The sequence below is a fragment of the Musca domestica genome, unplaced genomic scaffold (assembly GCF_030504385.1).
Source record: "Musca domestica strain aabys unplaced genomic scaffold, Musca_domestica.polishedcontigs.V.1.1 7, whole genome shotgun sequence".
NCBI classification, from domain to species: Eukaryota; Metazoa; Arthropoda; class Insecta; order Diptera; family Muscidae; genus Musca; species Musca domestica.
Window position 1 is genome coordinate 4,436,784 of NW_026712383.1, and position 25,890 is coordinate 4,462,673.

At 37.7% G+C, this 25,890-nt stretch overlaps 3 protein-coding genes across 3 annotated transcripts; 2 read left to right on the plus strand and 1 right to left on the minus strand.

The window, feature by feature from the left end:
- The first annotated feature begins 11,200 nt into the window (after positions 1-11,200).
- Positions 11,201-13,182, plus strand: LOC101890909 (transcription factor grauzone). Its single transcript, XM_011297471.3, has 2 exons — positions 11,201-12,328; positions 12,389-13,182. Exons 1-2 carry the CDS (start codon positions 11,287-11,289, stop codon positions 13,042-13,044), a joined length of 1,698 nt encoding a protein of 565 aa, XP_011295773.1. The 5' UTR covers positions 11,201-11,286; the 3' UTR covers positions 13,045-13,182.
- Positions 13,183-13,837: 655 nt separating this feature from the next.
- On the plus strand, positions 13,838-17,500 carry LOC101901550 (uncharacterized). The gene is made up of 3 exons (XM_005191177.4): positions 13,838-14,166; positions 14,248-15,114; positions 16,678-17,500. Exons 1-3 carry the CDS (start codon positions 14,019-14,021, stop codon positions 17,103-17,105), a joined length of 1,443 nt encoding a protein of 480 aa, XP_005191234.1. The 5' UTR covers positions 13,838-14,018; the 3' UTR covers positions 17,106-17,500.
- Positions 17,501-17,627: 127 nt separating this feature from the next.
- LOC101891085 (zinc finger protein 208) lies at positions 17,628-23,171 on the minus strand. The gene is made up of 7 exons (XM_011297472.3): positions 22,865-23,171; positions 20,966-21,558; positions 20,694-20,901; positions 19,696-20,433; positions 19,460-19,632; positions 18,193-19,182; positions 17,628-18,131 (listed from the first exon to the last, which is right to left on the minus strand). Exons 1-7 carry the CDS (start codon positions 22,866-22,868, stop codon positions 17,736-17,738), a joined length of 3,102 nt encoding a protein of 1,033 aa, XP_011295774.1. The 5' UTR covers positions 22,869-23,171; the 3' UTR covers positions 17,628-17,735.
- Positions 23,172-25,890: the final 2,719 nt, after the last annotated feature.

Sequence of the window (25,890 nt, forward strand, 5' to 3'; positions counted from 1 at the left end):
TGAGCAACATTTCTTATTTAGCCATGGTCACATCGACACAGCCGATGGTACAATGGACTGTCAAACCAATTTTGAAATTGAAAATTTTGAATGAATGTTAAAATTGTTGACAAATGCATAAGATAACAACCTCCGATTGGCGTCGTAAAGAAAATATAAAAAAATCTATTCTATCTATCTCTTGAAAAAAACATTTTAAAATTGTAGACATATCATTGTTTCCAGGCGTTGATTCATCTACCTGGTTTCTTGTACCATGCTCTGTACTTGTCCGCTTCAGTGGTGCCGTTTTAAATTTTTATTTCAGCCCAATTTTTTTCTAAAAACCGCCCAAAATCGACCATATCCGCCCAAACTGTAAAAAGTTGAGTAATTTATATGTAGATTGTATTCAAGTAAATTTTATTGAAAATTTAACATTATACATAAACCAGTAAAGAAAGTCTTAAAGTCGGGCGGGCCGACTTTATGATACCCTACACCACTTTACTAATTAAGTAGAGCTCCACATGACAATTAAAAGTTTTTATGGGAGAATTCAATCATACACGCTATGATTATAATTATAATTTAAAGTTCAAAGGACTAAATATGCACAATTAATTTGAAATCGGATAAAGATATATATGGGAGCTATATCCAAATCTAAACCGATCTCGATCAAATTTGGCAAAGATATTTCTGAGCTGCATTTGATATATTTCCCTGAATATTCGGTCGTGCGTGCCAAATTCCATCCCATTTGGACAAATATTAGACGTTTGGTGCACAATAAAAGGTAAATCGGACGAAGTTATATATGGGAGCTATATCCAAATCTGAACCGATCACGATAAAATTTAGCAACTATATTTCTGAGCTGTATTTGATATATTTCCCCAAATATTGTTGTTGCATAGTGCATATTACGGCGGCGGTGGGCAAAAATAACAAATCGGATGAACAATATATATGGGAGCTATAGCTATATCTGAACCGATTTCGATCAAATTTGGCATACATATTTTCAGGCCTAATTTGGTTGTATGTGCAAAATTTCATACTATTTGGGCTGATATTACACGCTTGGTGCACAATAAAAGGCAAATCGGACGAAGATATATATGGGCGCTATATCTAAATTTTGACCGATTATCTCAATAGGATTCGTCCTTGGGCCAAACAAAAGATCTTTGCAAAATTTCATCTGGATCGGGCAATAAATGCGACCTGTACTTTGTTTACAAAAATACATGGACAGACGGACGGACGGACGGACAGACGGACGGACGGACATGCATAAATCGACTCAGAATGCGATTCTATGCAGATCATCAAAAGGAACTATGGGTCTATCTCGTTTCCTTCTGCCTGTTACAAACAAATGCACAAAGACATAATACCCTGACCACCTTGTGGTGTAGGGTATAAAAAGGTACTCAAGTTTTATTACATTCAATGTATTAAATACATTAAAGTCATTATTATTATTCAGGTTTTTATACCCTACTTTGATTGGGCCAAAAATTATTTAACACCACGAAATATTGGTTTCCCACATAGGAAAGTATATATGGATCTTCCTATCTCGCCGAGCTGAGTCGATCTAGCTATGTATGTCCGTCCGTCTGTCCATGTTAATTTGTAATCACTCTATAGGTCGCAATAATGGCCCGATCTTCACGAAATTTAGAATGTAGCTGGGGTTAAGGTCAGAATAGAACCCTATTTCTTTTGGAGATGATCGCATAATATTTAGGGATTGAAATGGACCAAAAACTAAAAAATTTCCGATTTTGCAGTTGCTCTACAGGTCACAATTATAGACCAATCGAAGCGAAATTTAGCATGGGGCTAGATTTTGGACTGGGCAGAAGCCTTCCAGTTTTGATGGTCATCGGGTAATATTTAGTGGTTTAGTAGACCATAGCATTAGCGATAAATAAAAGTCAAATTTTCCATTAATCCGCGAATGTTTTTACTGCCGGCGAAATCACAAATAGACGAACAGGTCAATTCTGACCGTTACGTAGATGCCGATAGTAAAAACATCGGATATATATAGAGAAATATATACAATGTTTATATACAAAGGTAGGGGATGTCAGCTAGAATGCTTATATCTTCAGAATGGCTGGAGCGATTTTGACAAATTTTGTCAATTTAGAATGCCCTTGTGGCATTAAAGTATTGTTACGAATATAACTTTAGATTTAAGTTAATTTAGATGAATTCCGTTAATTTAAGAATTTGAATTGTAACGTAAATTTCTACTACGCAGTTTATTTGAATAACTTCACAACAACAACTACTGTATAGATTTTTCTACATCCTTCCATTTCCTCTTTCATTTTCTATTTTGTTGCTGACGTACAATTCTTGTTAAACGTCATCATTGATGATCGCTTAATTCCTCTTTCTTTGTTACCCCCTCGCCTGTGTATGTGTTGTTGTTATTGTTCACTCAATGTAAGTTTGTATGTGTTCGTTGCATTGGTAGATTGTTCGTAATCTAGGCGTTACCAGATCGTCTAGAAACTTCTGTAGCGACAGGCGAGGCTCATATAAATAGGGGAAATGGAAAGGCAGTTAGTCAGTTGTGAATCAGATCGCGAATTGAAACCGTCGAGTAAAGTAAAGTGCAAAGTAAAGTTGTGTGAATAAAATCATTGTAATAATCGTAATCCGAAAGAACCCGCGTTTTATTTGGTACGAGCTGTATTGGGAAATAAAACAACGTCTACACGGGATTAAGTAAAATCCAAAAACGTAACAATTGGTGTCGGAAGTGAGATTACGATAATACTACGATGAAGTTTAAGGATCTACGAGTGGAAGACTTGAAGAAGGAACTTAATAAATTGGAATTGTCCTCTACTGGCAACAAGGCTGAACTACAAAAACGTCTGTTGGATGAGTTCGAGCGCCGTGGTATGAACATCGATACATATGAGTTTGACAGTAAGGATGAAGTGGATTTATCGGAAATGGGCGAATCCAACGGTGGGGAAGTCTCGTCAGTAGCTGCCAGGGGTGACGATTTCAGAGAAATGCTAGCCAAAATGTTTGAGGAAAATTTCAGAAGGTTCGAAGAAAATTCAAGAATAACGAACGAGAAACTCGAGTACATTGCAGAAGTTATTGGAAGGAGAGTGGAAACCGTGGAGGTCCAAATTAAAGAGTTGGATAAGAAAGTGCAGTCGGTTGACGAGAAATTTCTGTCCCACGACCATAGGGTTACAAATCTGGAGAAGAAAATTTCGGAACTGGAAATCAAAGGTGGTCCGGTGCGAGTTCTTGATAACACACTAAAAATCAAACCTCCTGTATTCGACGGCTCTACGTCATTCAATGTTTTCAAGTTACAGTTCGAGACAGTGGCTTCTAGAAATTCGTGGAACGACAGCGACAAAGCGGTTGCACTACTTCTGGCATTGAAGGGCAGTGCTGCTGATGTTATACAGAGTATTCCTGTCGCTTCTAGAAACAACTATGAAGATGTTATTGCTGCACTGGAACGTAAGTACAGTGGCGAACATAAACGAAACATCTACCTTTTGGAATTAAGGGGAAGAGTACAGAGGGCAAACGAGACGTTACAAGACTTTGCAGCTGAGGTGGAACGTTTGGTGCTAATGACGTATCCAGGAGAGGATCACCCATTGCTGGACCGTATGAAAATCGAAACCTTTGTGAATGGCATACGTGACCCTGAGATTAAGTATGCAACATATGCGTCACCAAAAGCATCATTTTCCGAAACTGTGTCGTTTGCCCTTGCCCAAGAGACGGCAAGAATAGTTGTTAAGCCCCAGACCCACAAGATTCGCCAACTGGAGACCGAAGGTTGCGAACCCAAATCTCTCGTTAACTCGATCGAAGACGCCATGAGGCGGGTAATAGAAGAGACAAAGTTAGTTGGGATGACTAAGCCCAGGGTTAGATGCTACAACTGCGATAAAGCAGGTCATATTGCGCGCGAATGCAGAGCTAAGCGCAAACGATCCAGGTCATCGTCACCACCTCCAACGAAAGATGGTAGAAGAATGGCCCAACAGTCCACCAATGAAACTAAACTAAATCGAGCCAGTCCAGCGGGGCATGAACTGGCTCCCATCGACGATGGCCCCACAATCTCCATAGCAATAGTACAACAGGAAAGTCACAACCTAACAACAACTGGGTACATCAATGGTGATAAGCGAGTTCTGACGTTAGATACTGGCGCATCAAAGTCCATCGTAAGATCAGATCTGGTAAAGGGAAAAATAACGCAACTTAATGGAGTCAGACTGCGCACAGCAACGGGGAAGCCCGCGGCAGTACACGGCAAGATTACCCTGAGACTAACTATTGCCAATAAATCGGAGAATTACGAGTTTATAGTTGCCGATATCGAAGACGAAGTGATAATAGGCGCAGATTTTATGATTGCCTTTGGTATCAATCTGGATATGAAAGAACGTGTGATGACCTGGTCTAACGTCGAAATTCCGTTAAACGTGGGCTACGATGAAAGTACACCCATTAGACGTCTGACCACGGACCATCCAGAGATAATACCGCCCTGTGCCGAAGCAATAATATGGGTACCAATGAATGGAGATTGTGGAGCCGAGAAGTTGTGGGTGGTGGAACCAGCAGAAAACAGAAACAGTAACATCCTAATAGCGAATGCCCTGGTGAAAAGCAACAAGGACGGATTAATTCCTGTTAGAGTTTTGAACCTGTCAAACAAGCAAGAGCAAATTTGCCAATTTTCCGATGTTGGACAATGCACACCAGCTGAAGCTGTAGTTAATTTGGAAACTAGCACCGAAAAGCCAGCTGCCATGGAGAAGGAGCACCTCGACGGCTACATAAAAGAGTGGACACACCGATTATCACCTTCCGAGAGGAACAAGGCTAAGCAGCAATTATGGAAATATGCCTCTACCTTTGCGTTGACAAAAGAGCACCAAGGAAGAACATCAGTGGTGAAGCATGAAATCAATACAGCAGACGCGAGACCCATTAAACAGCCTCCAAGAAGTGTTCCCCTGGCAAAAAGAGACGAGGTTCAGAAGCTGATAAGTGAAATGGAAAAGAGTGGTGTAATAGAACCATCGTCAAGTCCATGGTGCTCCCCAGTGGTCTTGGTCAAGAAGAAAGACGGAAGCACCCGATTTTGTGTGGACTACAGAAAGTTGAATGATGTCACCAAGAAAGACAGCTATCCGCTCCCAAGAATCGACGACACATTGGACACATTAGCCGTGACGTCATGGTTCTCCACCCTCGACCTGCAGAGTGGGTACTGGCAAGTAGAGATCGCCGAGAAAGATAAGGAGAAAACAGCGTTTGGCGTAAATGGGGGTCTCTGGCAGTTCAATGTCATGCCATTCGGACTCTGCAACGCCCCGGCTACATTTGAAAGGCTGATGGAGCGTGTGTTAAAAGGGCTGCAGTGGAAGTCGTGCCTCATATACCTGGATGACATCATAGTCATGGGACGCAACTTCGACGAACACATCAAGAACTTAAAGGATGTTCTACAGCAGCTTTCGTCTTCAGGCCTCAAGCTGAACCCAAAGAAGTGCAGTCTCTTCCAACGAGAGGTGAAGTTCCTGGGGCACCACGTGACGCCGGAGGGCATATCGACGGATAAGGAGAAAATTCAAGCCGTCAGAGATTGGCCGCAGCCCCGAAATCTCCATGAGCTGCGAAGCTTTCTGGGTCTCTGCACATACTACCGTCGATTTGTCCAAAATTTTGCCAACATCGCCGCCTGTCTACACCGTTTGACGCAAAAAGGCCAGAGGTTTCAGTGGGGCAACGACCAGGAGGAGGCATTCAGAAAGCTCAAAGACATGCTATGCAGAGCCCCCATTTTGGCATACCCTATACCTGGCGGCAAGTTTGTCCTGGACACAGACGCAAGTGCGTGCGGCATCGGTGGCGTCCTTTCCCAGGAAATCGACGGACAGGACAAAGTCATCGGGTACTACAGCCGGACATTGTCGAAACCTGAGAGGAATTACTGTGTGACGAGGAGAGAGCTGCTTGCTGTCCTTGAGTGCGTTAAACACTTCCACAAATACCTATATGGCCAGCATTTCCTGCTGAGGACCGACCACGCTGCTCTCCAATGGTTGCTGCAGTTTAAGAATCCGGAAGGTCAACTAGCCCGTTGGATCGAGAGGCTCCAGAGTTATGACTTCAGAATCGAGCACAGAAAAGGCGGAAAACACGGTAATGCTGATGCCCTGTCTCGTCGGCCATGCAAAGTAGAATGCAAGCACTGCTCAAAGGCTGAGAATAAAGAGAATATCGTTGATGTCCGACTATTGCAATTTGAGTCGGGTGAAGATTGGTCGACGGAACAACGAAGAGATCCCATTCTGGGCAAAGTAATTTCGGCCATAGAAACGGGCAAACGACCTAGTCGCAAAGAAATTACCTCCGAAAGCCCTCTTTTAAAATCCTATTGGGCCCAGTGGGACAGTCTACTTATAATAGATGGTTGCCTATATCGCAAATGGGAAAGTGAGGACGGTAAATCTCACCGGAACTTGATCGTCGTCCCAGACTCCAAAATAAGAGATGTCTTGTCGGAGTTTCACGATGGGCCAAGTGGAGGACATCTTGTCATAGCAAAAAACCGCTGAAAAGGTAAAGCAGAGATTCTACTGGGTCGGCTGTCAAAAATCCATTGCCGACTGGATCGCCAATTGTGAAAGGTGCATAAGAGCTAAAGGTCCAACACGGAAGAGTCGAGGCTACATGCAGCAGTATAATTCAGGAGCCCCTTTTGAAAGAATCGCAATGGATGTAGCTGGACCGTTCCTAACAAGCGACTCTGGGAACCGGTATGTCTTAGTGGTCATGGATTACTTCAGTAAATGGCCAGAGGTTTATGCTATCCCAAATCAAGAAGCCAGGACAATTGTGGATGTGTTCAGCAGAAATTGGATTTGTCGCTATGGTGTTCCATCTGAGGTCCATTCCGATCAAGGGAGGAATTTTGAATCAGCGATCTTCAAGGAAATGTGTGACTCCTACGGAATCAAGAAAACCAGAACGACGCCCCTACATCCACAATCAGATGGCATGGTGGAAAGATTCAATCGCACCCTGGAAGAACATCTACGGAAAGTGGTGGACAGTGGCCAACGAGACTGGGATGAGCATATTCCCAAGTTTTTACTGGCTTATAGATCGGCCATTCATGATTCCACATCCCGGACCCCAGCCAAAGTTCTGTTCGGAAATGAATTAAAGCTACCTGGCGATTTGATATTCGGTGCTACCCCAAACGACGATGTGAACCAAGATGAAGACAGTCAAAACTCTTTTAGTAAAGTCCACGATGCAGTCCGACATCGAATAAAAATGGTTAGCAACCGCATGAAGGCAAGGTACGATCGAGCGGCAAATACCGATGGGTTTCAAGAAGGGCAACTGGTACTATTGTTCAACCCACAACGAAAGAAAGGACTATGCCCCAAATTACAAACGCACTGGGAAGGACCCTACAAGATTGTCACGAAAATAAATGATGTCGTTTATCGCATCCAGAGGAGCGACAGTCCCAGGTCGAAGATGAAAGTTGTACATTTGGAGCGGCTGACCCCCTACGGAACGGGAACTGTGCCTATTCGGGACGAACAGGCTTAAGCGGGGGGCAATGTTACGACTATAACTTTAGATTTAAGTTAATTTAGATGAATTCCGTTAATTTAAGAATTTGAATTGTAACGTAAATTTCTACTACGCAGTTTATTTGAATAACTTCACAACAACAACTACTGTATAGATTTTTCTACATCCTTCCATTTCCTCTTTCATTTTCTATTTTGTTGCTGACGTACAATTCTTGTTAAACGTCATCATTGATGATCGCTTAATTCCTCTTTCTTTGTTACCCCCTCGCCTGTGTATGTGTTGTTGTTATTGTTCACTCAATGTAAGTTTGTATGTGTTCGTTGCATTGGTAGATTGTTCGTAATCTAGGCGTTACCAGATCGTCTAGAAACTTCTGTAGCGACAGGCGAGGCTCATATAAATAGGGGAAATGGAAAGGCAGTTAGTCAGTTGTGAATCAGATCGCGAATTGAAACCGTCGAGTAAAGTAAAGTGCAAAGTAAAGTTGTGTGAATAAAATCATTGTAATAATCGTAATCCGAAAGAACCCGCGTTTTATTTGGTACGAGCTGTATTGGGAAATAAAACAACGTCTACACGGGATTAAGTAAAATCCAAAAACGTAACAGTATAAATACTAAAAAATCGCATAAAAAGATACCAATAATGATGTTCATATAGATTTTGTAGTATTTTGTGACATTTTTTTATCTTTTCATATTTTTTATCGCATGCGATTTTTTTAAATTGACTTATAATATTGAAGTATTTGTTTTGTAATATTTTTTCACTTTACAACACAGGTTGGGGTTATTATTTATATACAGATTGCAATTATCGTTGGATCCTCACGAAATTTTTCACAAAGGTAGGGTTAGGCTCAGAAGGGCTTAGCCTATTGTTTTAAAAGATGTCCGCAATATATTTAGGGGTTGAAATTGACCAGCAACTCAAAATGTTCCTGATTTTGCAGCCGTTATAAAGGTCCCAAATATAAACCTAATGACACGAAATCTCGCATGAAGTTAGAGCTTAGGACAGCGGGTAGAATGGACCAATACTTTTGTGTAAAAAAATACCAACATTACTTACAGCGAACTTCTGGCTTTTTTATGCTGATTTCGTTGACGAATATAGCTAAATATCGTAGACAAGCAAATCATATAGATGAGTCTAAATTTGGAGACACAGAGGGGCCTCTTGCTTTTGGAGATGATCGCAAAATATTTAGGGGTTTAAATGAACCAACAACAGAAAAAAATTTCTTGATCACACAATTGAAGCCAATCGACACGCATGAGAAGATAGGAAGGCACAGGGAAGAATTCTGGCATTTTGAATGACCATTAGAATATATTTAGCCGTAAAATGGACCACAAAAACTAACAGCACGACGGAGTGCATAAATATTGGGAAAATGTCCCTGGTCAAAATTCTAAGGGTAATATCTGGACAGTGCTCCGTGACATAATTTCAAAAGCGAAATCTTCCAAAATGGATTTGGACATGAGGGGGCTTCTAACATATTGTAGTGTTGTAGGGTATCACATGGTCGGCCCCGCACGACTATAGCCTAATGTATGCATGTATAAAATAACGATTCATCTCAACAAATAACGATTCATCTCAACAAAAAAAATATAAAATTCAGTTAGTAATAAAAAAATTAAATTACGTAAAAATAAACAATGAAAAATAAATTTGTACCCAATATGGAAAAAATCCGCCCAAAATCCGCCCAAACCACAAATTTTATCTTTTTTCCGCCCAAATTTGGACGGAAACGCCCAAAACGGCAACACTGGTCCGCTTACCTTCCCTTGCAAGAGATGCCAACCTCTTTGATGGTCCAAGGACCTAGCCAAACCTAGGAATGTAAGTAGGCGCTTATATAAAAGGACCAACAAGACCAAACTGAGTACGGACTACTTTCAACAAGTACAACAGTGAGATCAAGAAGGCCAAAATATCATCATGGGTAAGCTTTACTAAGTCTATGGAGGATGTCAATGAAGCTTCCAGATTTCGTAAAGTTCTTTCAAAGAACTCTAAATCCATTGGATGAATAAAACGAAACGATAGAAGATGGACTGGTTTAGGGACTTTCAATTTGTTAACCAGCACTCACTGCGCAGATACGAGAAATGAACGATCGGCAGAGCGACATAATCAGCAATGTGTGGCAGGGGATGTGAGTCTGATTGATAGGATTGTAAGCACCCCCAAAATTCTGTGGGCGATCGGACGGAATTATTCCCGCCATGTTACACCATGTATCGACGGTAATAGTACCAACACTGGAAGTGACTTAAGGATTTTCTGCGTCTCACTTGTATTCCATCGCTGTAGAGTGAAGTTACAGTAATTTATATTCCCAAGGTCTAAAGACAACAGGCCTATAAGTCATTCGTCCTATCTATTGAAAACTCTGGAGAGACTAAAGGTTGGAATACATGAAGCGCTTATTTGGCTGGCTTAAGTCATCGACTGGCTTCTTCGTAAATAAACAAAGGAGCCTAGGGCCAAAATCGAACTAAGTCAACTTAAAACTCCTTTGTTCCTCTAGGAAGAAGCCAGCCAAATATGCGCTTTATGTATTCTCACCCTAATAGATATTGACATCAGATCTCTACTACCTTTGACTTCAATAAGCGCTGTTCAACATGCCTATATGAATCTGTTGAAACAGCGCAAATAGACTCAGTGAGTTTTGTGGAGAAGAACATGAATGACTCGTGTTTCACTTTAGTAGTCTGTCTCGACATAGAAGGGACCACACCGAGTGGAGTGGTTGTTTAAACAACCATGCATCCTTTAACGTAACCTTTTACAGCGTTACCTAAAATACGACGTACTAGGTCGACAGAAGTAAAAACGTTTTACATATTCTCACCTTTAAGCCCGTCAAAACGCCTTTTATGTACTGTCAGCTTTACAGCGTTACCTAAAATTCGACTAGGCGTAGACCAATATTCAACGTCCCCACTATCATAAAAATGTTTTGTACGTCCGAATTAACCAAATACACCTGGGCCTCAATTATTGTTCCATGAAAATGTGAAATGGAAACTTTTATAAAGAAATGTCAAATGAAAAATTTTATAAAGCAAAAATTTTTCATTTCATATTTTCATAGAAGAAGAATTTAGTCCCAGGACAATATTTTTAAATCTACCAAATAATAACGTTGTGAAGCTTGATCAATTTTAAAATTCAATATTGTTATATTCTTTTACGAAAAGGCCAGCTGATGACTTAAGATAGTAAAACTGAGTAGATTTTTATATGTTTTCTTATACGATGCCAATAGGAGGTTGTTATGATATGCATATTTTGACGAATTTGAATAATTTTTCATTCAAAATGTTCAATTTTAAAATTGGTTTGACACTACCTGACTACCTGAATTCTTCTACTATGATGACAGATTATGTAACATATCAAGTAAAAGAATAAAGTGCGACCTAGCATAAATTCTTTTACCAGAAATGCTGCAGCAACTTATGTGGAAAAGCTACTAAATTAACTAATGTGACAATCGCAAAAAAATCTAGATAAACAAAAGGTTGAATATAGTTCCCACGGTTTCTGCCAGAGAATAATTTTGTTGAACTAGTTTGTTTTGAAAATTTATTTACATTCTGAAGCAAAACAAGAACAGAATAATTTCCCAAAATATCTAAAATGTCCATGAATATGGATATTTGCATCGTATGTTTGGAATCCAATGGAGATATATTATCACGCCTGACTGCTGGATCAATGGAATGGAATAAATACAATGTGCAACAGATTATTGAAAAGCATTTATGGTGGTGGCACATTAAGGCCATCAATGAAGAATTGAATCCAAAGTGGATATGTAATGAGTGCTGGTCGCGATTGTGGTCCTTTCACACATTTTTTCTGCGAGTTCAAAAGTCACATAATTTGTTTAATTCCTTAGAAAATTGTGTAGCTAAAGAAATATTACCAAGTTCCACAACCGACAACAATTCAGACACAAAAGAAGACATTTTGATGGCAGATGCATCTCTTAATGAGGATTTAATACCCTTGGCAAAAAGGAAACGAGGTAGACCCCGTATACAAAAAGATGTCATAGACTGTGTGACAATTGAGAAAGAGGAAACTGAGGCGCTTGAAACAGAACAAACAATTGAAACATCCAATGGATTATCAACAAATATACACGATAGCGATGATGGCGGAGATCAAAGTGATAATCAGGAATATGAAAACGATTACCAAAATATTGAGGCCAGTGATAATAAAACTTCTTCGGATGAAGAAGAAATAAATGAAACTATTCCCCTAAAACAGAGAAAAAGTAGGGAATGCAAAACTGTAACGAAAAAGAAGAAACCTGCCGATGGTTCTGCTGTTCAATTAACAAGAAAATATGATGAATTTATAGCTCAAAATCACGAGTTATTTTGTAGTTTATGCCACATACCGCTGGAAGACTTCAATATTTTAATTATTCACTTTCGTGATGAGCACAATACCAAGCCATATGCAATGTGCTGTGATAAGAAATTTTACAAGCGTGCCGTGTTTGTGGATCATTTGCATGTCCACAAGGATCCCGAATACTTTAAATGTGAACATTGTGGCAAGGTTTTCGCCAATAGACGTTGCTTGAAAAATCATTTGGAGTGGCATGATGAATCTCGAAAGCCTCGATTTAATTGCAGCGAATGTGGCAAAGATTTCTTTAGAAGAGGTGAAGTTACTATTTTATTTTTCAAATTCCGATATCAAATCAATACTCCTTTATTTTTAGGTAGTCTAGAAAAACATCGTCTGCTCCATGTGCCGGAAGAGCAACGACAATTCCAATGCAACGAATGTGAGAAGAAATTTGCTTCGGAGAGTTTGAGAACTCAACACATCAAAGTAACTCATTTGTATGTTAAACTAATCTGTGATATTTGCGGCAAAGCTTTCCGCGAAAGGCATGCTTTCCAAAGACATTTAACTGAACATACGGGTGGGCCATCGCCCAACATAGAATGTGACATATGTGGCATGAAATTGACCAGCATTTATGGTCTCAATCGCCACAAAAGATTACGCCACACCGAAGAAAATATGCAGGAACAAGTTTGTCCGTATTGTTCCAAAGTGTCACCGAACATTGCAGCACATAAGAGTCACATTCAATATTCCCATACTATGCAGCGCAGACATGCCTGTCATTTGTGTGACAAGGCTTTTAGACGACCGAAAGAGTTAAAAGAACATTTGAGCACCCATACAGGTGAAGCTCTGTATACCTGCCCCCATTGTCCGCGAACATTTATATCCAATGCCAATATGCATAAACATCGAAAGAATGAACATCCCAAAGAGTGGCAAGAGGCGCGTATGAAGCGTTTAAGTTCTATGAAAATTCCAATTAGTGCAATACAAACAAGTACCCCTGTCGAAGGAAATTGAATAAAACGTTTAAGTCGAAATGTAGATGTAAGTGCAATAGATCTAGTTTAGGACGTAAATATAAACAGCGAAATTGTAAAAATGTAGATATAATTGTTTAGAGTGTATAAAATAAATAGTTTAATCTTTATAACATAATATTCAAAACTTTTTTTTTTTGTAACACAGGAAGAGTTTAAAACATACACAACATATATATTATTGATTATAATCTTGGTGTTATCCACCCGTATTTCTATGATGGGCTCTGTTTTCGATTCCATAAAGAAAAAATCGGTTATCGTAGTAAAAAGTTTTACATTCTGGAACAGATCAATGGTCTCATACAAAAAGGATTTTGACAGCAGATAGGCTTACTGGCCGATCCTTAATCCATTTTAAAATATCTTCTAGGGGAGAATATCCCATACAAAAAACATGGGAACTGATGAGCATTGGTGGCTCTTTCCGAAACCTAGGTATTCCCTGCCTTACCCCCTTGTAAACATTACCATCGTTCTCCACTAATAAACAAATGTTGTTTTATAAAAACAACAATAATGGGATTAAGCCTGACCATTTTGCAAAAACAAAATACTATGGTATCCCGAACAAACATGCCAACACTATTCTAATAAATGTTATATATTTTTATCTACATTTTGGCCTTAACATAAATAAGAAAGATAAATTTGCAGGGAATTGACAGCAGCCAGCTCATACTGTAAAAAATAAAATAATCGATAATATAATAATCGATAATTACAGCTATTCGGTTGTTTTTCCCTACATAAACTTGATTTTTATATCCCTAATCTTCCCTCGTGCGTGTTTTACTTCTTTTGCAAACGAACGGCTTTGCAATTGTTCTGGTTTTTTATTTTTGTAGAGTATTCGAAAGGAATTTTATTTCAAAATAAAATTTAGTATATTTTTATGTTACAATTTTTGTAAGGGATCCATTATCTTTCAAAACTCTACAAAATCCAGGAATCATGTCAGCCGTTGTTGAAGAAACTAAAGTTGCAGGCAATGCTGAGGCCACAAACCAAGAGGCCCCCAGCAACAATCAAGAAGCCTCCACACAAGAAGAACCCAAAAAACAAAAGAAACCAAAACCCAATAATAAGAAATTGAGACAAGGTAAGACGATACGATTTGTTTTATGTAATTAATTACCGGTGAGTTGCTAATGTATTTTTGTGGTTAATTTTTGATTTGCAGAAGCTGCCGCGAAGAAAGCAGCTGATGGTGGTGGCGAAGCTGGTGCCGACAACGAAAAAGAAGAAAAGGCCGCTGGTGAAGTTAACGGCGAATCTGCAACGGCTGGCGGTGATGGCGAAAAGAAGTCTGCCAACAAAAAGAAGAATAAAAACAAAAATAAGGCCGGTCAAAAGAAGGGCGGACAAACCGAACCACCCACCGTGCCAATCGCTGAACTATTTCCCGATGGCAACTTCCCTGAAGGTGAAATAATGAAACACCCCGTACCTAAGGATATGCCAGACGATCGTACCGCCATTGATCGTTTCACTTCGGAAGAGAAACGTGCCTTGGATCGTATGCACAATGATATCTATCAAGAAGTGCGTCAGGCGGCCGAGGCTCATCGTCAAACACGTCAATATATGCAACGTTATATTAAACCCGGCATGAGCATGATTCAAATTTGTGAAGAACTCGAGAATACTGCTCGTCGTTTAATTGGCGAAAATGGTCTTGAGGCTGGCTTGGCCTTCCCCACCGGTTGTTCGTTGAATCACTGTGCTGCCCATTATACACCGAATGCTGGCGACACCACTGTCTTGCAATATGATGATGTGTGTAAAATTGATTTCGGCACTCACATTAAGGGTCGCATTATTGATTGTGCTTTTACATTGACTTTCAATGATAAATATGACAAATTATTGGAAGCAGTGCGTGAGGCTACCAATACTGGCATTAAGGAAGCTGGTATTGATGTACGTCTATGTGACATTGGCGCTGCCATTCAAGAAGTCATGGAATCTTATGAAGTTGAGTTGGACGGTAAAACTTATCAAGTTAAGGCGATACGCAATTTGAATGGTCATTCGATTAGTCCATATCGTAAGTATAATTTTTTTTATTGATTTCAAATGAGATTTATTATTAGGCTGCATTAACTATTGAGCTAAGTTGTGGTTTGTATTATCTGAATCATGTATATGACGTCACGTAATGTTCGTAATAATTTTTCCAAACCCATTGAGTTTTTCGATCACATGATAGAGCACTTGTTTATCACAGCCTTCGTCTTGTAAGCCAGAGACTTGCAATTACTAGACTACAGCTAACCGCCAACATAAATAAAATTCACGGCGATAGGCCTATTGTCCTATGGGAATTTAGGTTGTCTGCGTAGACTACAGTTACTGTACCCTGTTGATCCATCTGTAAAGCTGGATTTTTTTTCTGCAGCCACTCTGGAATGATATTGGTACCTTTTCTATTCCAAAAACCAAATTTTAAAATACTTAGATATTAATTTTGTAGTTCTCTTACAATTAGAAAGGAGCATAACAAATCGCAACTCGTTTCGTTATTCAATATTTTTGCGGTCAAAAGGTTCGGTTCCATATAGGTGAGGACTGGTAACAGAATATAATGTTAACACTCAAACCTTTTTTATGCAGACAAGAGTTGTGCTTGTTGTGAATGTTGTAATCATGCTAAAGTCGAAACGAATAAAGATAGGAAGGCACAATTTTGCGCAGATGAGTCTCTTGTCAGGTCAAGTTCGAAGATGGGCTATATCGGTTCACGATATCGTATAGATCCCATACAACGGTACCCCGATAATCGGTATTTTGATCATTTTAGCCAAAATTTCCGGTGGAATTGTCTTAAAACCCATACAAGGAGTTCTTTCTGAGTACTTTACCCTCAGGAAGAGTATTGTTTGTATAGGTCCACGATATCGTATAGCCCCCATACAACGGTACCCCCCGATATTAGAAATTTGGCAATTTTAGGGACGTTATTCACCGGAGTTGTTTCAAACCGCGTACCAGGAATTCGTAATGGGTACTATAGCCTATGACAAAAAATGGCTTATTCAGGCCCACGTCTTCGTATAGCCTCCATGTAATGATACATCCCAATATTCGGTATTTTGATAATTTTAGCGACATCATTTACCGGAGTTGTTTGAAATTTCGTATTTAGAGTTCGTAATGGGAACTACATTCTATGAGAGGAAATTGTCTATGCACGTCCAGGCCTTCGTACAAGCCCCATATAACGGTACTTCCAGATATTCGGTATTTTGATGCTACATTATTCAACGATTTTTTTAAGTTTCCCATTTGAATATTGTATTTGCTTATGATAAAAGTTACCTATTCAGGTCCATGTCGTAGTATAGACCCTAATATAACGGCTACATTCGGTATTTTTAAGATTTTAACAGAATTTTCAACTGATTTGATTGTTTTGGGAATTTCCAAATTCGTCCCAAATGGTGGAGGGTATTCAAAGTTTGGGCCGACCGAACTTACATCTTTTTTTCTTGTTAAAATTAAAATCATTCTGCCAAATGTTACAAAGAAATTAATGGATGTCACTGTTTTATTTTTTACCTTTCTACTGTGTGTTACAATCAATTTTCAATATTCTACCCTACTTTTCTAGGTATTCATGCTGGCAAAACTGTACCAATTGTCAAGGGTGGCGAATCAACTCGCATGGAAGAAAATGAATTCTATGCCATCGAGACATTCGGTTCCACCGGTCGTGGTCTCGTACATGATGATATGGACTGCTCTCATTACATGAAGAACTTCGATGCTCCATTTGTGCCATTGCGTTTGCAATCATCCAAACAACTGTTGGGAACAATTAATAAACATTTCGGCACATTGGCTTTCTGTAAACGTTGGTTAGATCGCGCTGGCGCCACCAAATATCAAATGGCTTTGAAAGATCTGTGCGACAAGGGTGTTGTCGAGGCCTATCCACCATTGTGCGATATTAAAGGATGCTATACTGCCCAATATGAGCATACAATTATGTTGCGACCAACATGCAAAGAAGTGGTTTCACGCGGTGATGATTACTAAGTTCGTTGGAAATGGTGTGTTTAAACAAAAGCAAAGCGAATCGTTTGTTGTATATTGTTCCACTTTGAAATGTAGAACAAATATTTTATCAATATTTGAGAGTTGTAAAACCGTTTATTATCTTTGAGGAATGAGTGAATGAAAGCATATATACATACATATAACTATCAAACAACACATTTAATTATGAATACCCATATTTTTATTTTTACCAAAAAATATATGAAAACAAATCCCCTGAACGTTTATTAAATTTTGTTGTTATCAAATAACAATCGTAAAATTTCCGTTTTTTAGGTTTTCGTTTAATTAGTTTTGATAAGAAGTCATGGAGAATCTTTAATCATTGCTAATAAAGGAAATAACATTTAATATGCGAAAAGGAAAACGAAAAAGCAAGGCGTTTCACTTTTTGGTCCGATTTATGGTTTGTGATGCAATTAAATTGGATTTCTCATATCTTTATTGAAAGTAATAGAAAATTTATATATGTTTTTCATTTCTATGAATCAAAAATCATAATTTATGTTAAAAATTATTTGTATAATTTATTATTTATCTTTTTAAATAACCCTTAAAATACCATTATGAAAAATAATTGAAAATTATTTTGCAATTGTAATTTGTATATTACATTAGTATAATATCTGTACTATAATTAAGCGGAAGGCCAGCACTTAGTGAATTGCTAGGTTGCATGCTGCGTGCCACATCTTCAGTGGTCGCCTGAACATCTTGTGTAAATACTTCTTTTGCCACCAATGTTTGAGATTCAACATAATCCAGACCGGGCTCCGGTTTGGCACCCAACAAAAGCGTGCCTTTTTGTACCCCCATATATTGGGTGGCCTTGGCATTCAAGGGAAGCAGACCACAAGTTTCGGCATGTACCTTACGATGGGCTTGCAAATTGGAAACACATGTAAAACGTTTACCACAGCCATTGCACAAGAAACGTTTGATGCCCGTATGAACTGCCATGTGTGTTAGCAGACTTTCGCGATAAGGATAGGCTTTGGGACAAAGCTGTAATAGCAAGATTTAAAATTAGAATTCGAAAAATTGTCACGTTTTTAAGCTGACTTACATGACACTTGAAACGTTTTTCCTCTGAATGGGAATATTTGATGTGAGTTTTGTATTGAGCCTTGATCTTGAAACTTTTGCCACACTGATCGCATTGATAGGGACGGTCATCCTGATGCAGTAGCATGTGGGTCTTGAGGATACCAGCAGTTGTTAAACATTTACCACATACCTGACACTGGTAAATGGGAACCCGGCCACAGTCTGAGCGTACATGATCCATTAGCTGTGTCCTGCCCAAGAATTTCTTGCCACATTTGTCACACACCAAATTACGTTTAAATTGTACCTCTTTGGTGCCGTGTATACGCATTTTATGCGATTTCAAAGCATCACATCCTGTCATGAATTTCTCACATATTTCACACCACAACAGATCTTTGTGTGCCTCGTGGGCATGAGCCTGGGCCTCTTCACGTGTGGCAAAATACAAGACACAATAACATGGGCATTTATGTATTAGATTACCATCTGGACCATGTTTGGCTATGTGATCTTTAAGACGTTTCTCCATCAGATATATCTTATCACAGATGTGGCATTTGTAAATATCTTCTGTGGGCAATTCTTCAATTTCATCCTTTAGCAACTCTTTGATTTCTTCATCGTTTTTGTTGTGATCATCTCGCAAATGCTTTTCAAATGGTTTTCGCATATAGTACAGCTTAATGCAATCCGGACATTTGTAAGTCTTATCACGTTTCTTTAAGAGGCGCATACGTTCCTTCAGCTGTTCAGCTGTTATTTTAGATTTTCGTTTTGGTTTGTCTGTACTGGTCGAATCTTTATCTGCTGTTGATTGCTGTGTGCTTTTAGCTTCCCTGGGTTTTCGCGTGCGTTTTTTCGTATCATTTCTTTTGGAAAAGAAAGGCTGACAATTGCGAGGAACCTTAATGCTGGATTGTGTCTTCAGCTGAGGATAACGATTTGTAATATCTTCCAACAATACATAACATTTTTGATCTACCGTATTTTCCGACATTGGAAGAAACTGAAAATAAAAATGAGTTCTGAGTAAAAAGAATTCGCATATTTGTATTTCAAGGAAGGTAAAATCTATATTTTACTGTTTAGATTGACTTCTTCGTTCGAGGCGGAGAAAACGTTGTGAAAGAAAAAATGAGTTAATGGTCTTTCTCTCCTTTTTTTCTTGCATTTCATTTCTCCGTCTGAGTTCCAATATTTCATATCCACCTGATAGAAGTTACTTTTTGTTTTCTTTAAGCTTTTCTTAATATATCTTTACATCCAGAATTCCGTATTCATACCTCTGATTTTATATCCAAGATGTCTTCCAATGGATAATCCTCATCGTGGCTGTCTTCATTTTTTACCAATACCACCTCAGTCTCTTCTAGAATATATTCTTCATCATCGTCATCTTTTTCAGATTGTTTAGCTGAGGCTATAGATAATGACTGATTAGATACGTTAATCCCACCTAAGAAACAAACAAATTTAGTTGAAAAAAAAAAAACACAATTGTATACCAAACTATACTTACTTTCGTTTAGCAAACATGCCAGAATCTTATCCTTTTCATTAAAAATATTCGCATCTTCAATTTCAGACTTCACAACATTTGTGTCGATAGGCAAGGAGGTGAACTCAAGATCATTAAGAGCTTCTATTTGTATGAGTGTTGTATCCTCTTTAGATTCTTCTTTGATTTTTACCGGTAATTGGAAATTTTTGTTTTCTTGTGTATCATAATCGGATTCTTCATCATCATCATTCTCAAAATCGGGTACATAATCATCTTCACTGTCATCCGACCATGCTGTTGTGGTTCTGTTAATGGAGGGCTCAGCTTCCATAGGTATCAGAGGTTTTAAAATGGGATCTTCTACAGTAGTTTGCTCTCCTTCAGCGATATTCGTTGATGTTTTTAATTTGCATTGTCTTTCCGGTCGTTCACTCTTTATTAATTCTGTAAGTGGTTTTTCATCTTCATCTTCTTCGTCGTCCTCATCGCACTTATTTTTCCCAATCGATACAAATTCTTCCTCATCACTTTCCTCAAATTCGATAATGTCTTTTTTGGAAAGCATTTTCTTTGTTGTTGTCTTTTTGGTTGCCCCTTTCAAAGCACCACCTGTACGTTTGCGTGCTGTAGTCTTTTCTTTTGCCTTATCTGGGGATTCTTTTTTCAATGCCTGAGCCTTTTCCAAGTCTTCGGGTTTTATGATTTTGTTGACGTTTACAACTTTTATTTCCGAATTTGGATTTAAAACGGCTGGAACTGAAAGCAAACGAGGAAATAAGTTTATTTTTGAATTCCATAAAAATATGTTTTGCAGTATTTTAATTTAAAAATTGTGTAAATATATACAAGGTGTTTCTCGCCAAAAGTTTCAATCTCTGTAGGCAAAAATTTCGATTAGATTTGTAGGTGAGAGGAGAAATCAACAGATTTTCATAGTTTTTCTTCGAAAATCTTAGTCATTCCATTTTTTAATGGCCAGATTTGAATAAGACAACATAAAGACCCTATCCCCTTACTTCTTGAGGTGTGTTTTCGAATGCGGTTGCGTGGCGGATCATATTCTGGTCGACCACATGTATCTGGCCTATTTCTTCGGTGTTTAATTAGATTTGAATAACAGGAAAATCTCGAACTACAGCATTTACATTCAACCAAACGTATTCCAGTGTGTAATGAAGAATGTGTAACAATGCTCTCCCGATGGGAAAAACTCTTTCCACACACCTGGAAAATAAAACAAAAAACACATTTTAATTGAAATTGCTCCCACACTTAAAATCCAACATACATCACACTTATAAGGCTTCTCTCCCGTATGTGTCCGTTCATGTTCCACCAATCTGGCTTTTTGTTTGAAATTCCTGCCACAATAACTACAACAGAATTTCAATTCTCCCGAATGATTATCCAAATGGGCCTTTAAATTATATTTCGTCATAAATGCCATGGGACATTTATCACATTTAAAGGGTTTAATGGCACCACAATCTGTCTCGATGTGCCGCCGATATGGATCCAAGGTTTTATAAGCTGCTCCACATTTTTCACATTTATACAACTCCCGATCGACACCCTGGTGGACGTCACGTATATGGGCACGATAATCACTTTCATTTGTAAACGTTGTATCCTTACACAGGCGACAGGCAATGGTGGTGTGTTGAGTTTCACGATGTTTTTTCAATTCATCTTCCGAACAGAATCGTGCATCACAGAAGCGACACATAAAACCTCCGGGTGGCTCATGTTTTTTAACATGCTTCACATAGCCTTGAAGGGAGACCAAAGCCTTATTACATATTGGACAAAAGAGTTTTGGTACACCATCGGATGCTGATATTTTCACCAACATTTCCATTTGAGATGTATTCGATGTGGTAGCTGGAAAAAAAAAAATAAATATTTTAAAGGATTTAAAATATGAGTGTAGGGTGCTGCAATTTTTATATAGTATTTAACCCTTAACTACAGATGACCGGTATTTTTTACCGGTAAGCATTTACAATTTTTTAATTTCGGGGATAACTGAATATATTTTGCTTTAAAAAAAACTTGCGGGGTTTTATTAAAATAAATAGTTTTAATACTTTTTCAAGATCTTGATATACAAGAAATACAAATTTTTCAATTGTTTTACAGAAATGTTATGTATTTTATATAACCGGTAAAAATTACCGGTGGTCTGTACTAACGTTCGTATAATTTGACGTCTATAGTTAAGGGTTAATTGTAAAGATTTCATTTTGTTCGTGGATCAAGTTTTAAAATACAGTTCACCTAAATAAAGAAAGAAACAATTAAGATTTTTTCCTCTGGGGTATGTACAACACCGATCCATAGTTTTTCTATACTTTATAACTTTCCTAAGTAAGCAGCCTTTGACTTTTAAGTCAATATCTTCGGAACAACAAAGCTATAAAGGTTAGATCCATATTATTGGAGAAAATCTCAATTTCATGCTATTTATCACTATTATCTTTGGAACTACAAAACATATCAATACATGTGGTACCAATTTGGTAAGCTACGAGTGTAGGCTATAATATAGTATATAGATACCCCAATATGAATCAATTTTCTTTTTAGGTTTTTTCAAAAAGTTCTGGTACAAAAATACCAATTTCTTGAATTACTCCGGGACCGGTTCAAACAACTTCGTCATGTTGGATAGGTATTTCCTAAGCATTCAAATTATATCAAGTTTGTACGTATCGGTTTTGTAGCACCGGATAAAAAACGGATTATATATCCGAACTTTCGGGTCGAATAGCCGAGTGTCACACCCCCCCAAAATATTACTTTGCCGTAATCGGGCAAAAAATATCAATATGTGGTAAACATTTTCAGGTCAATCTGCCGTATTCGACCGCTACTCTATTTGGAGACTTTCCTTCACATAATAGTTCGTAATTTCATGACATTTTCCACATTAAAAGCACTTGTGAGTGTGGGCAAAGTTCCTTTCAAATGAAACCTAACAGACACGATGAATTTTCTATCTAAACAATCGACTAATCGATTAGTCAAAAGTCGACCTATCCATCCCTACTGTGTTTGTGTGTTGTTAGTGGACACCACCATGAAAAAAAAAAACTTTATAGCAAACAATGTAAAACATTAGAACAATTAACAATAAAATACCTTCTGATGATATCAACAAACACAAGAATAGCAAAGAATTTCTTACCCATTTTAAAATGGCTATTAACGTTAAGCAGACAGGCTGTTTCATTAACTTTCCTCTATGTTTTCATGCTATATCTTCTTCAATGTTCTTGTTTGTCCAAATGCCGCCGAAGCTTACGTCAATATTGTTAGCTTTTATTTCAACATTTTACATTTATTCTTCATTTTATCGTTCTTTATAAAGTGATTAAATTCAGTTTTTACCAAACACTTTTATACACAATAAAAAATTATTGTTCAATTTTCCCGTTTATTGTTCGAGACAAATATTTTTCACTTCGTCGCTGTGTAGCTACACCTTAAGAAATGTCACGACTATTACGATGGCAAATAATTCTCTATTAGTGAATGGAGTTGCCATATACGATTTGTGTGTGGGGACATATTTTGTGATATGTGGTAGTTTTATTTAATAAATGTGTGGTTTAGGGAAGTGTTTTCATGGTAGTAATTAGTATGAGGGTTTAAATTAAAGAAAAAAGAATATATTTGGAATACTTTTGCAGATATTAAAATTGTGAGGGGTTAGTTTGAGGAGTTTAATTATTAATGAGCAGTATGGATTTCGTCTAATATTTTCATTGCGTTTTATTTCTTTTTAAGCTGATTTCAAGTATAAAATAGGATTCTCGGAGATGTTGGCCTAGAATGTTTGGAAAATACCACATGATTATATAATAAGTAAGATGGAACTTACGCTCTAATATGAATTATATAGTTTGAATATAACTTATTAGTTATATATTCTTTAAATGATAAATATGTCCTAGGAAAGTTTGTTAAGAAAAAGTCGATCAAAATAAAATGTCTTGAGGTGTAAAGGGGAGAATACATAAAACGCTTTTCTGACTGGTTTAAGTTATGGGCTGGCTTCTTCGTAAAAGAAGAAAGGAGTTTTAGGTTTATTTAATTCGATTTTCGCCCTACGCTCCTTTGTTCGTTTCCAAAGAAGCCAGCCGATGTCTTAAGCCAGTCAGTAAAGCGGTTTATGTATACTCACCTTTACACCTCAAAACATTTTACTTTGACCGAGTTCTTGGTTGGCAGATTATAAATCTATGGGACCATAATTTCCAATATGTTAAAACATATTCACAGTTGTTGGTAGTGTTTATTTTTTTTAATAATATTTAAAATACTTCTGAAAACATTCAAATTCTAATAAAATTTAAATTCATATTTGCTTTGTTCCAGTTGCTGCAAGAATATGCTAGTTTTGTAATTTTTATTTCGATGCCTATTTTCTGTATTATTAAGCCTGACCAGACCAGTGTGTTTCAACAAGTCGATAAAAACGACCCAGAGTGGTCGATATAATGTAATTTGACGGGGGTTAGCAACTGCTTCACTCGGATACCATTGGTCCATTGTGTTCATCGTAGGAAGAATAAAGTTGTTGCTGCAAAGAGATATATCGAAACGAGAAGGAGAAGGAAGGATTTATAGAGAGAAGTATAGTTTGCAGGTTGATCTTCCTTGTAGATTATGATGGGATGAGATGAAAAACTTTTTGATGGAACTGACATGATAGCTTATTGGCGGCTTAGCATTCTCATCAATCTTTAGATCTATCGACTGGGAAACACCTCGAACTAATTCATCAGCCATTTCATTCCCCAATATGTTGCTATGTCCTGGAACCCAACAAAGCTTAATGAATTCACGTATTTCAAGGAGGACTTTCTTGCCACTTTGTTTCCAACGATATTCCATTTGCCTGGTACCTAAAAAAGGCGCATAAATGCTGTATTCTCCTATAAAATCTCCACAATAAGGATTATTATTGCCGATTAACGTTAACGTTAACTTTTCTGGTAAAAACTAGTAAGCAGCCTGTACGCAGAGAATATTATTTCAATTTTTCCAATTTTATTTTTCAAATTTTCTTCGTATTTGAAAATTTTACATTCTTGCAGTTCTGGAACACACCAATTATTGCTTGAAAATGTTAAACAATTTTATATCGGCCAAAGGCAAAGACATAGAAGTGTAAAGATAGGACAAGACAGAGTCAAAACATGACAACCCTGTGAAAATACCTCTGTTGTTACGATATCATAACTACATAGTCACCAATGTTAACTGATTTAAACCGCTAAAGCAATATGCAAATTTTTGGAAAGGTCTATGGAATAAAATTTCGAAACCAAAATTTTGGATTTTTCAAATTTTTATTGGTTATTCGTTTCTGTAACTGTGGTTTTTATATTAACACTAGCTGAACCCGGTGCGCTTCGCTACCCCTTTTGATTTTATATGCATTCAAAATTTTATTTACGAATATATGTTGGATAAAGAAAACAAATTTAAAAATTAAAAAAAAAAATATTGCACTAATTTAATGCGTTAATAAACAAAATCACTACAAAAGCAGTAACATGACATGCATACATTTGTCCTTTGGATTTATTTGTCCTTTGGATTTATTTATTTCATAGCAAATACCAAGCGTGCAGGAAACTGCATTTTTTTTAAGTAGAGTGGCATTTCTATTGCAGTTAGTGAATTCGAGATAGCAACATACTTCGCCGTAATAAGCGTATTTCAAATAAATTGTTGTGTTGGTTTTTAGTGTTAGCCTAAGGCGTTTTGGGTCAATGGTTCTTATTAAAATCATATCCCAATCTGATCCGATTTAAATATAATTTTAAAAAAATTACTTTTACACCAAACTCCGCCACACCTTTCATATTTCATTGAAATTGGTGCGTCAAATATGTGAAATCGGCCGAGAATATATATATGGGAGCTATATCCAAACCTAACTAATTTCCAATTAATTTATCACATTTATTATTATAACCAAATTCCGCCACACATTCTGAATTTCATTGGAATCGGTCATATATATCGTGTTTGGTGCATAATATGTATGAAATCGGCCGAAATATATATGTTAGCTATATTCAAACCTCAACTGATTTCAATGTAATTTGGCAATTTTTGCTGGTGCCAGATTTTGTCTCTCTCGCTTTGGGTGCATCAAATATGTGAAATCGGCTGAGTATATATATGGGAGCTATAATC

Bases quoted from the DNA above. Each gene is read 5' to 3' on its own strand.
- LOC101891085 (XM_011297472.3), bottom strand. The intron at 20,434-20,693 runs GTAAGGGGATAG...GTTTGCTTTCAG, and splicing joins TCGAAAACACACCTCAAGAA to TTCCAGCCGTTTTAAATCCA. The intron at 19,633-19,695 runs GTAAGTATAGTT...TTTGTTTCTTAG, and splicing joins GGCATGTTTGCTAAACGAAA to GTGGGATTAACGTATCTAAT.
- LOC101901550 (XM_005191177.4), top strand. From the start codon at position 14,019: ATGTCAGCCGTTGTTGAAGAAACTAAAGTTGCAGGCAATGCTGAGGCC. The intron at 14,167-14,247 runs GTAAGACGATAC...TTTGATTTGCAG, and splicing joins TAATAAGAAATTGAGACAAG to AAGCTGCCGCGAAGAAAGCA. The intron at 15,115-16,677 runs GTAAGTATAATT...CTACTTTTCTAG, and splicing joins TCATTCGATTAGTCCATATC to GTATTCATGCTGGCAAAACT.
- LOC101890909 (XM_011297471.3), top strand. From the start codon at position 11,287: ATGTCCATGAATATGGATATTTGCATCGTATGTTTGGAATCCAATGGA. The intron at 12,329-12,388 runs GTGAAGTTACTA...CTTTATTTTTAG, and splicing joins CAAAGATTTCTTTAGAAGAG to GTAGTCTAGAAAAACATCGT.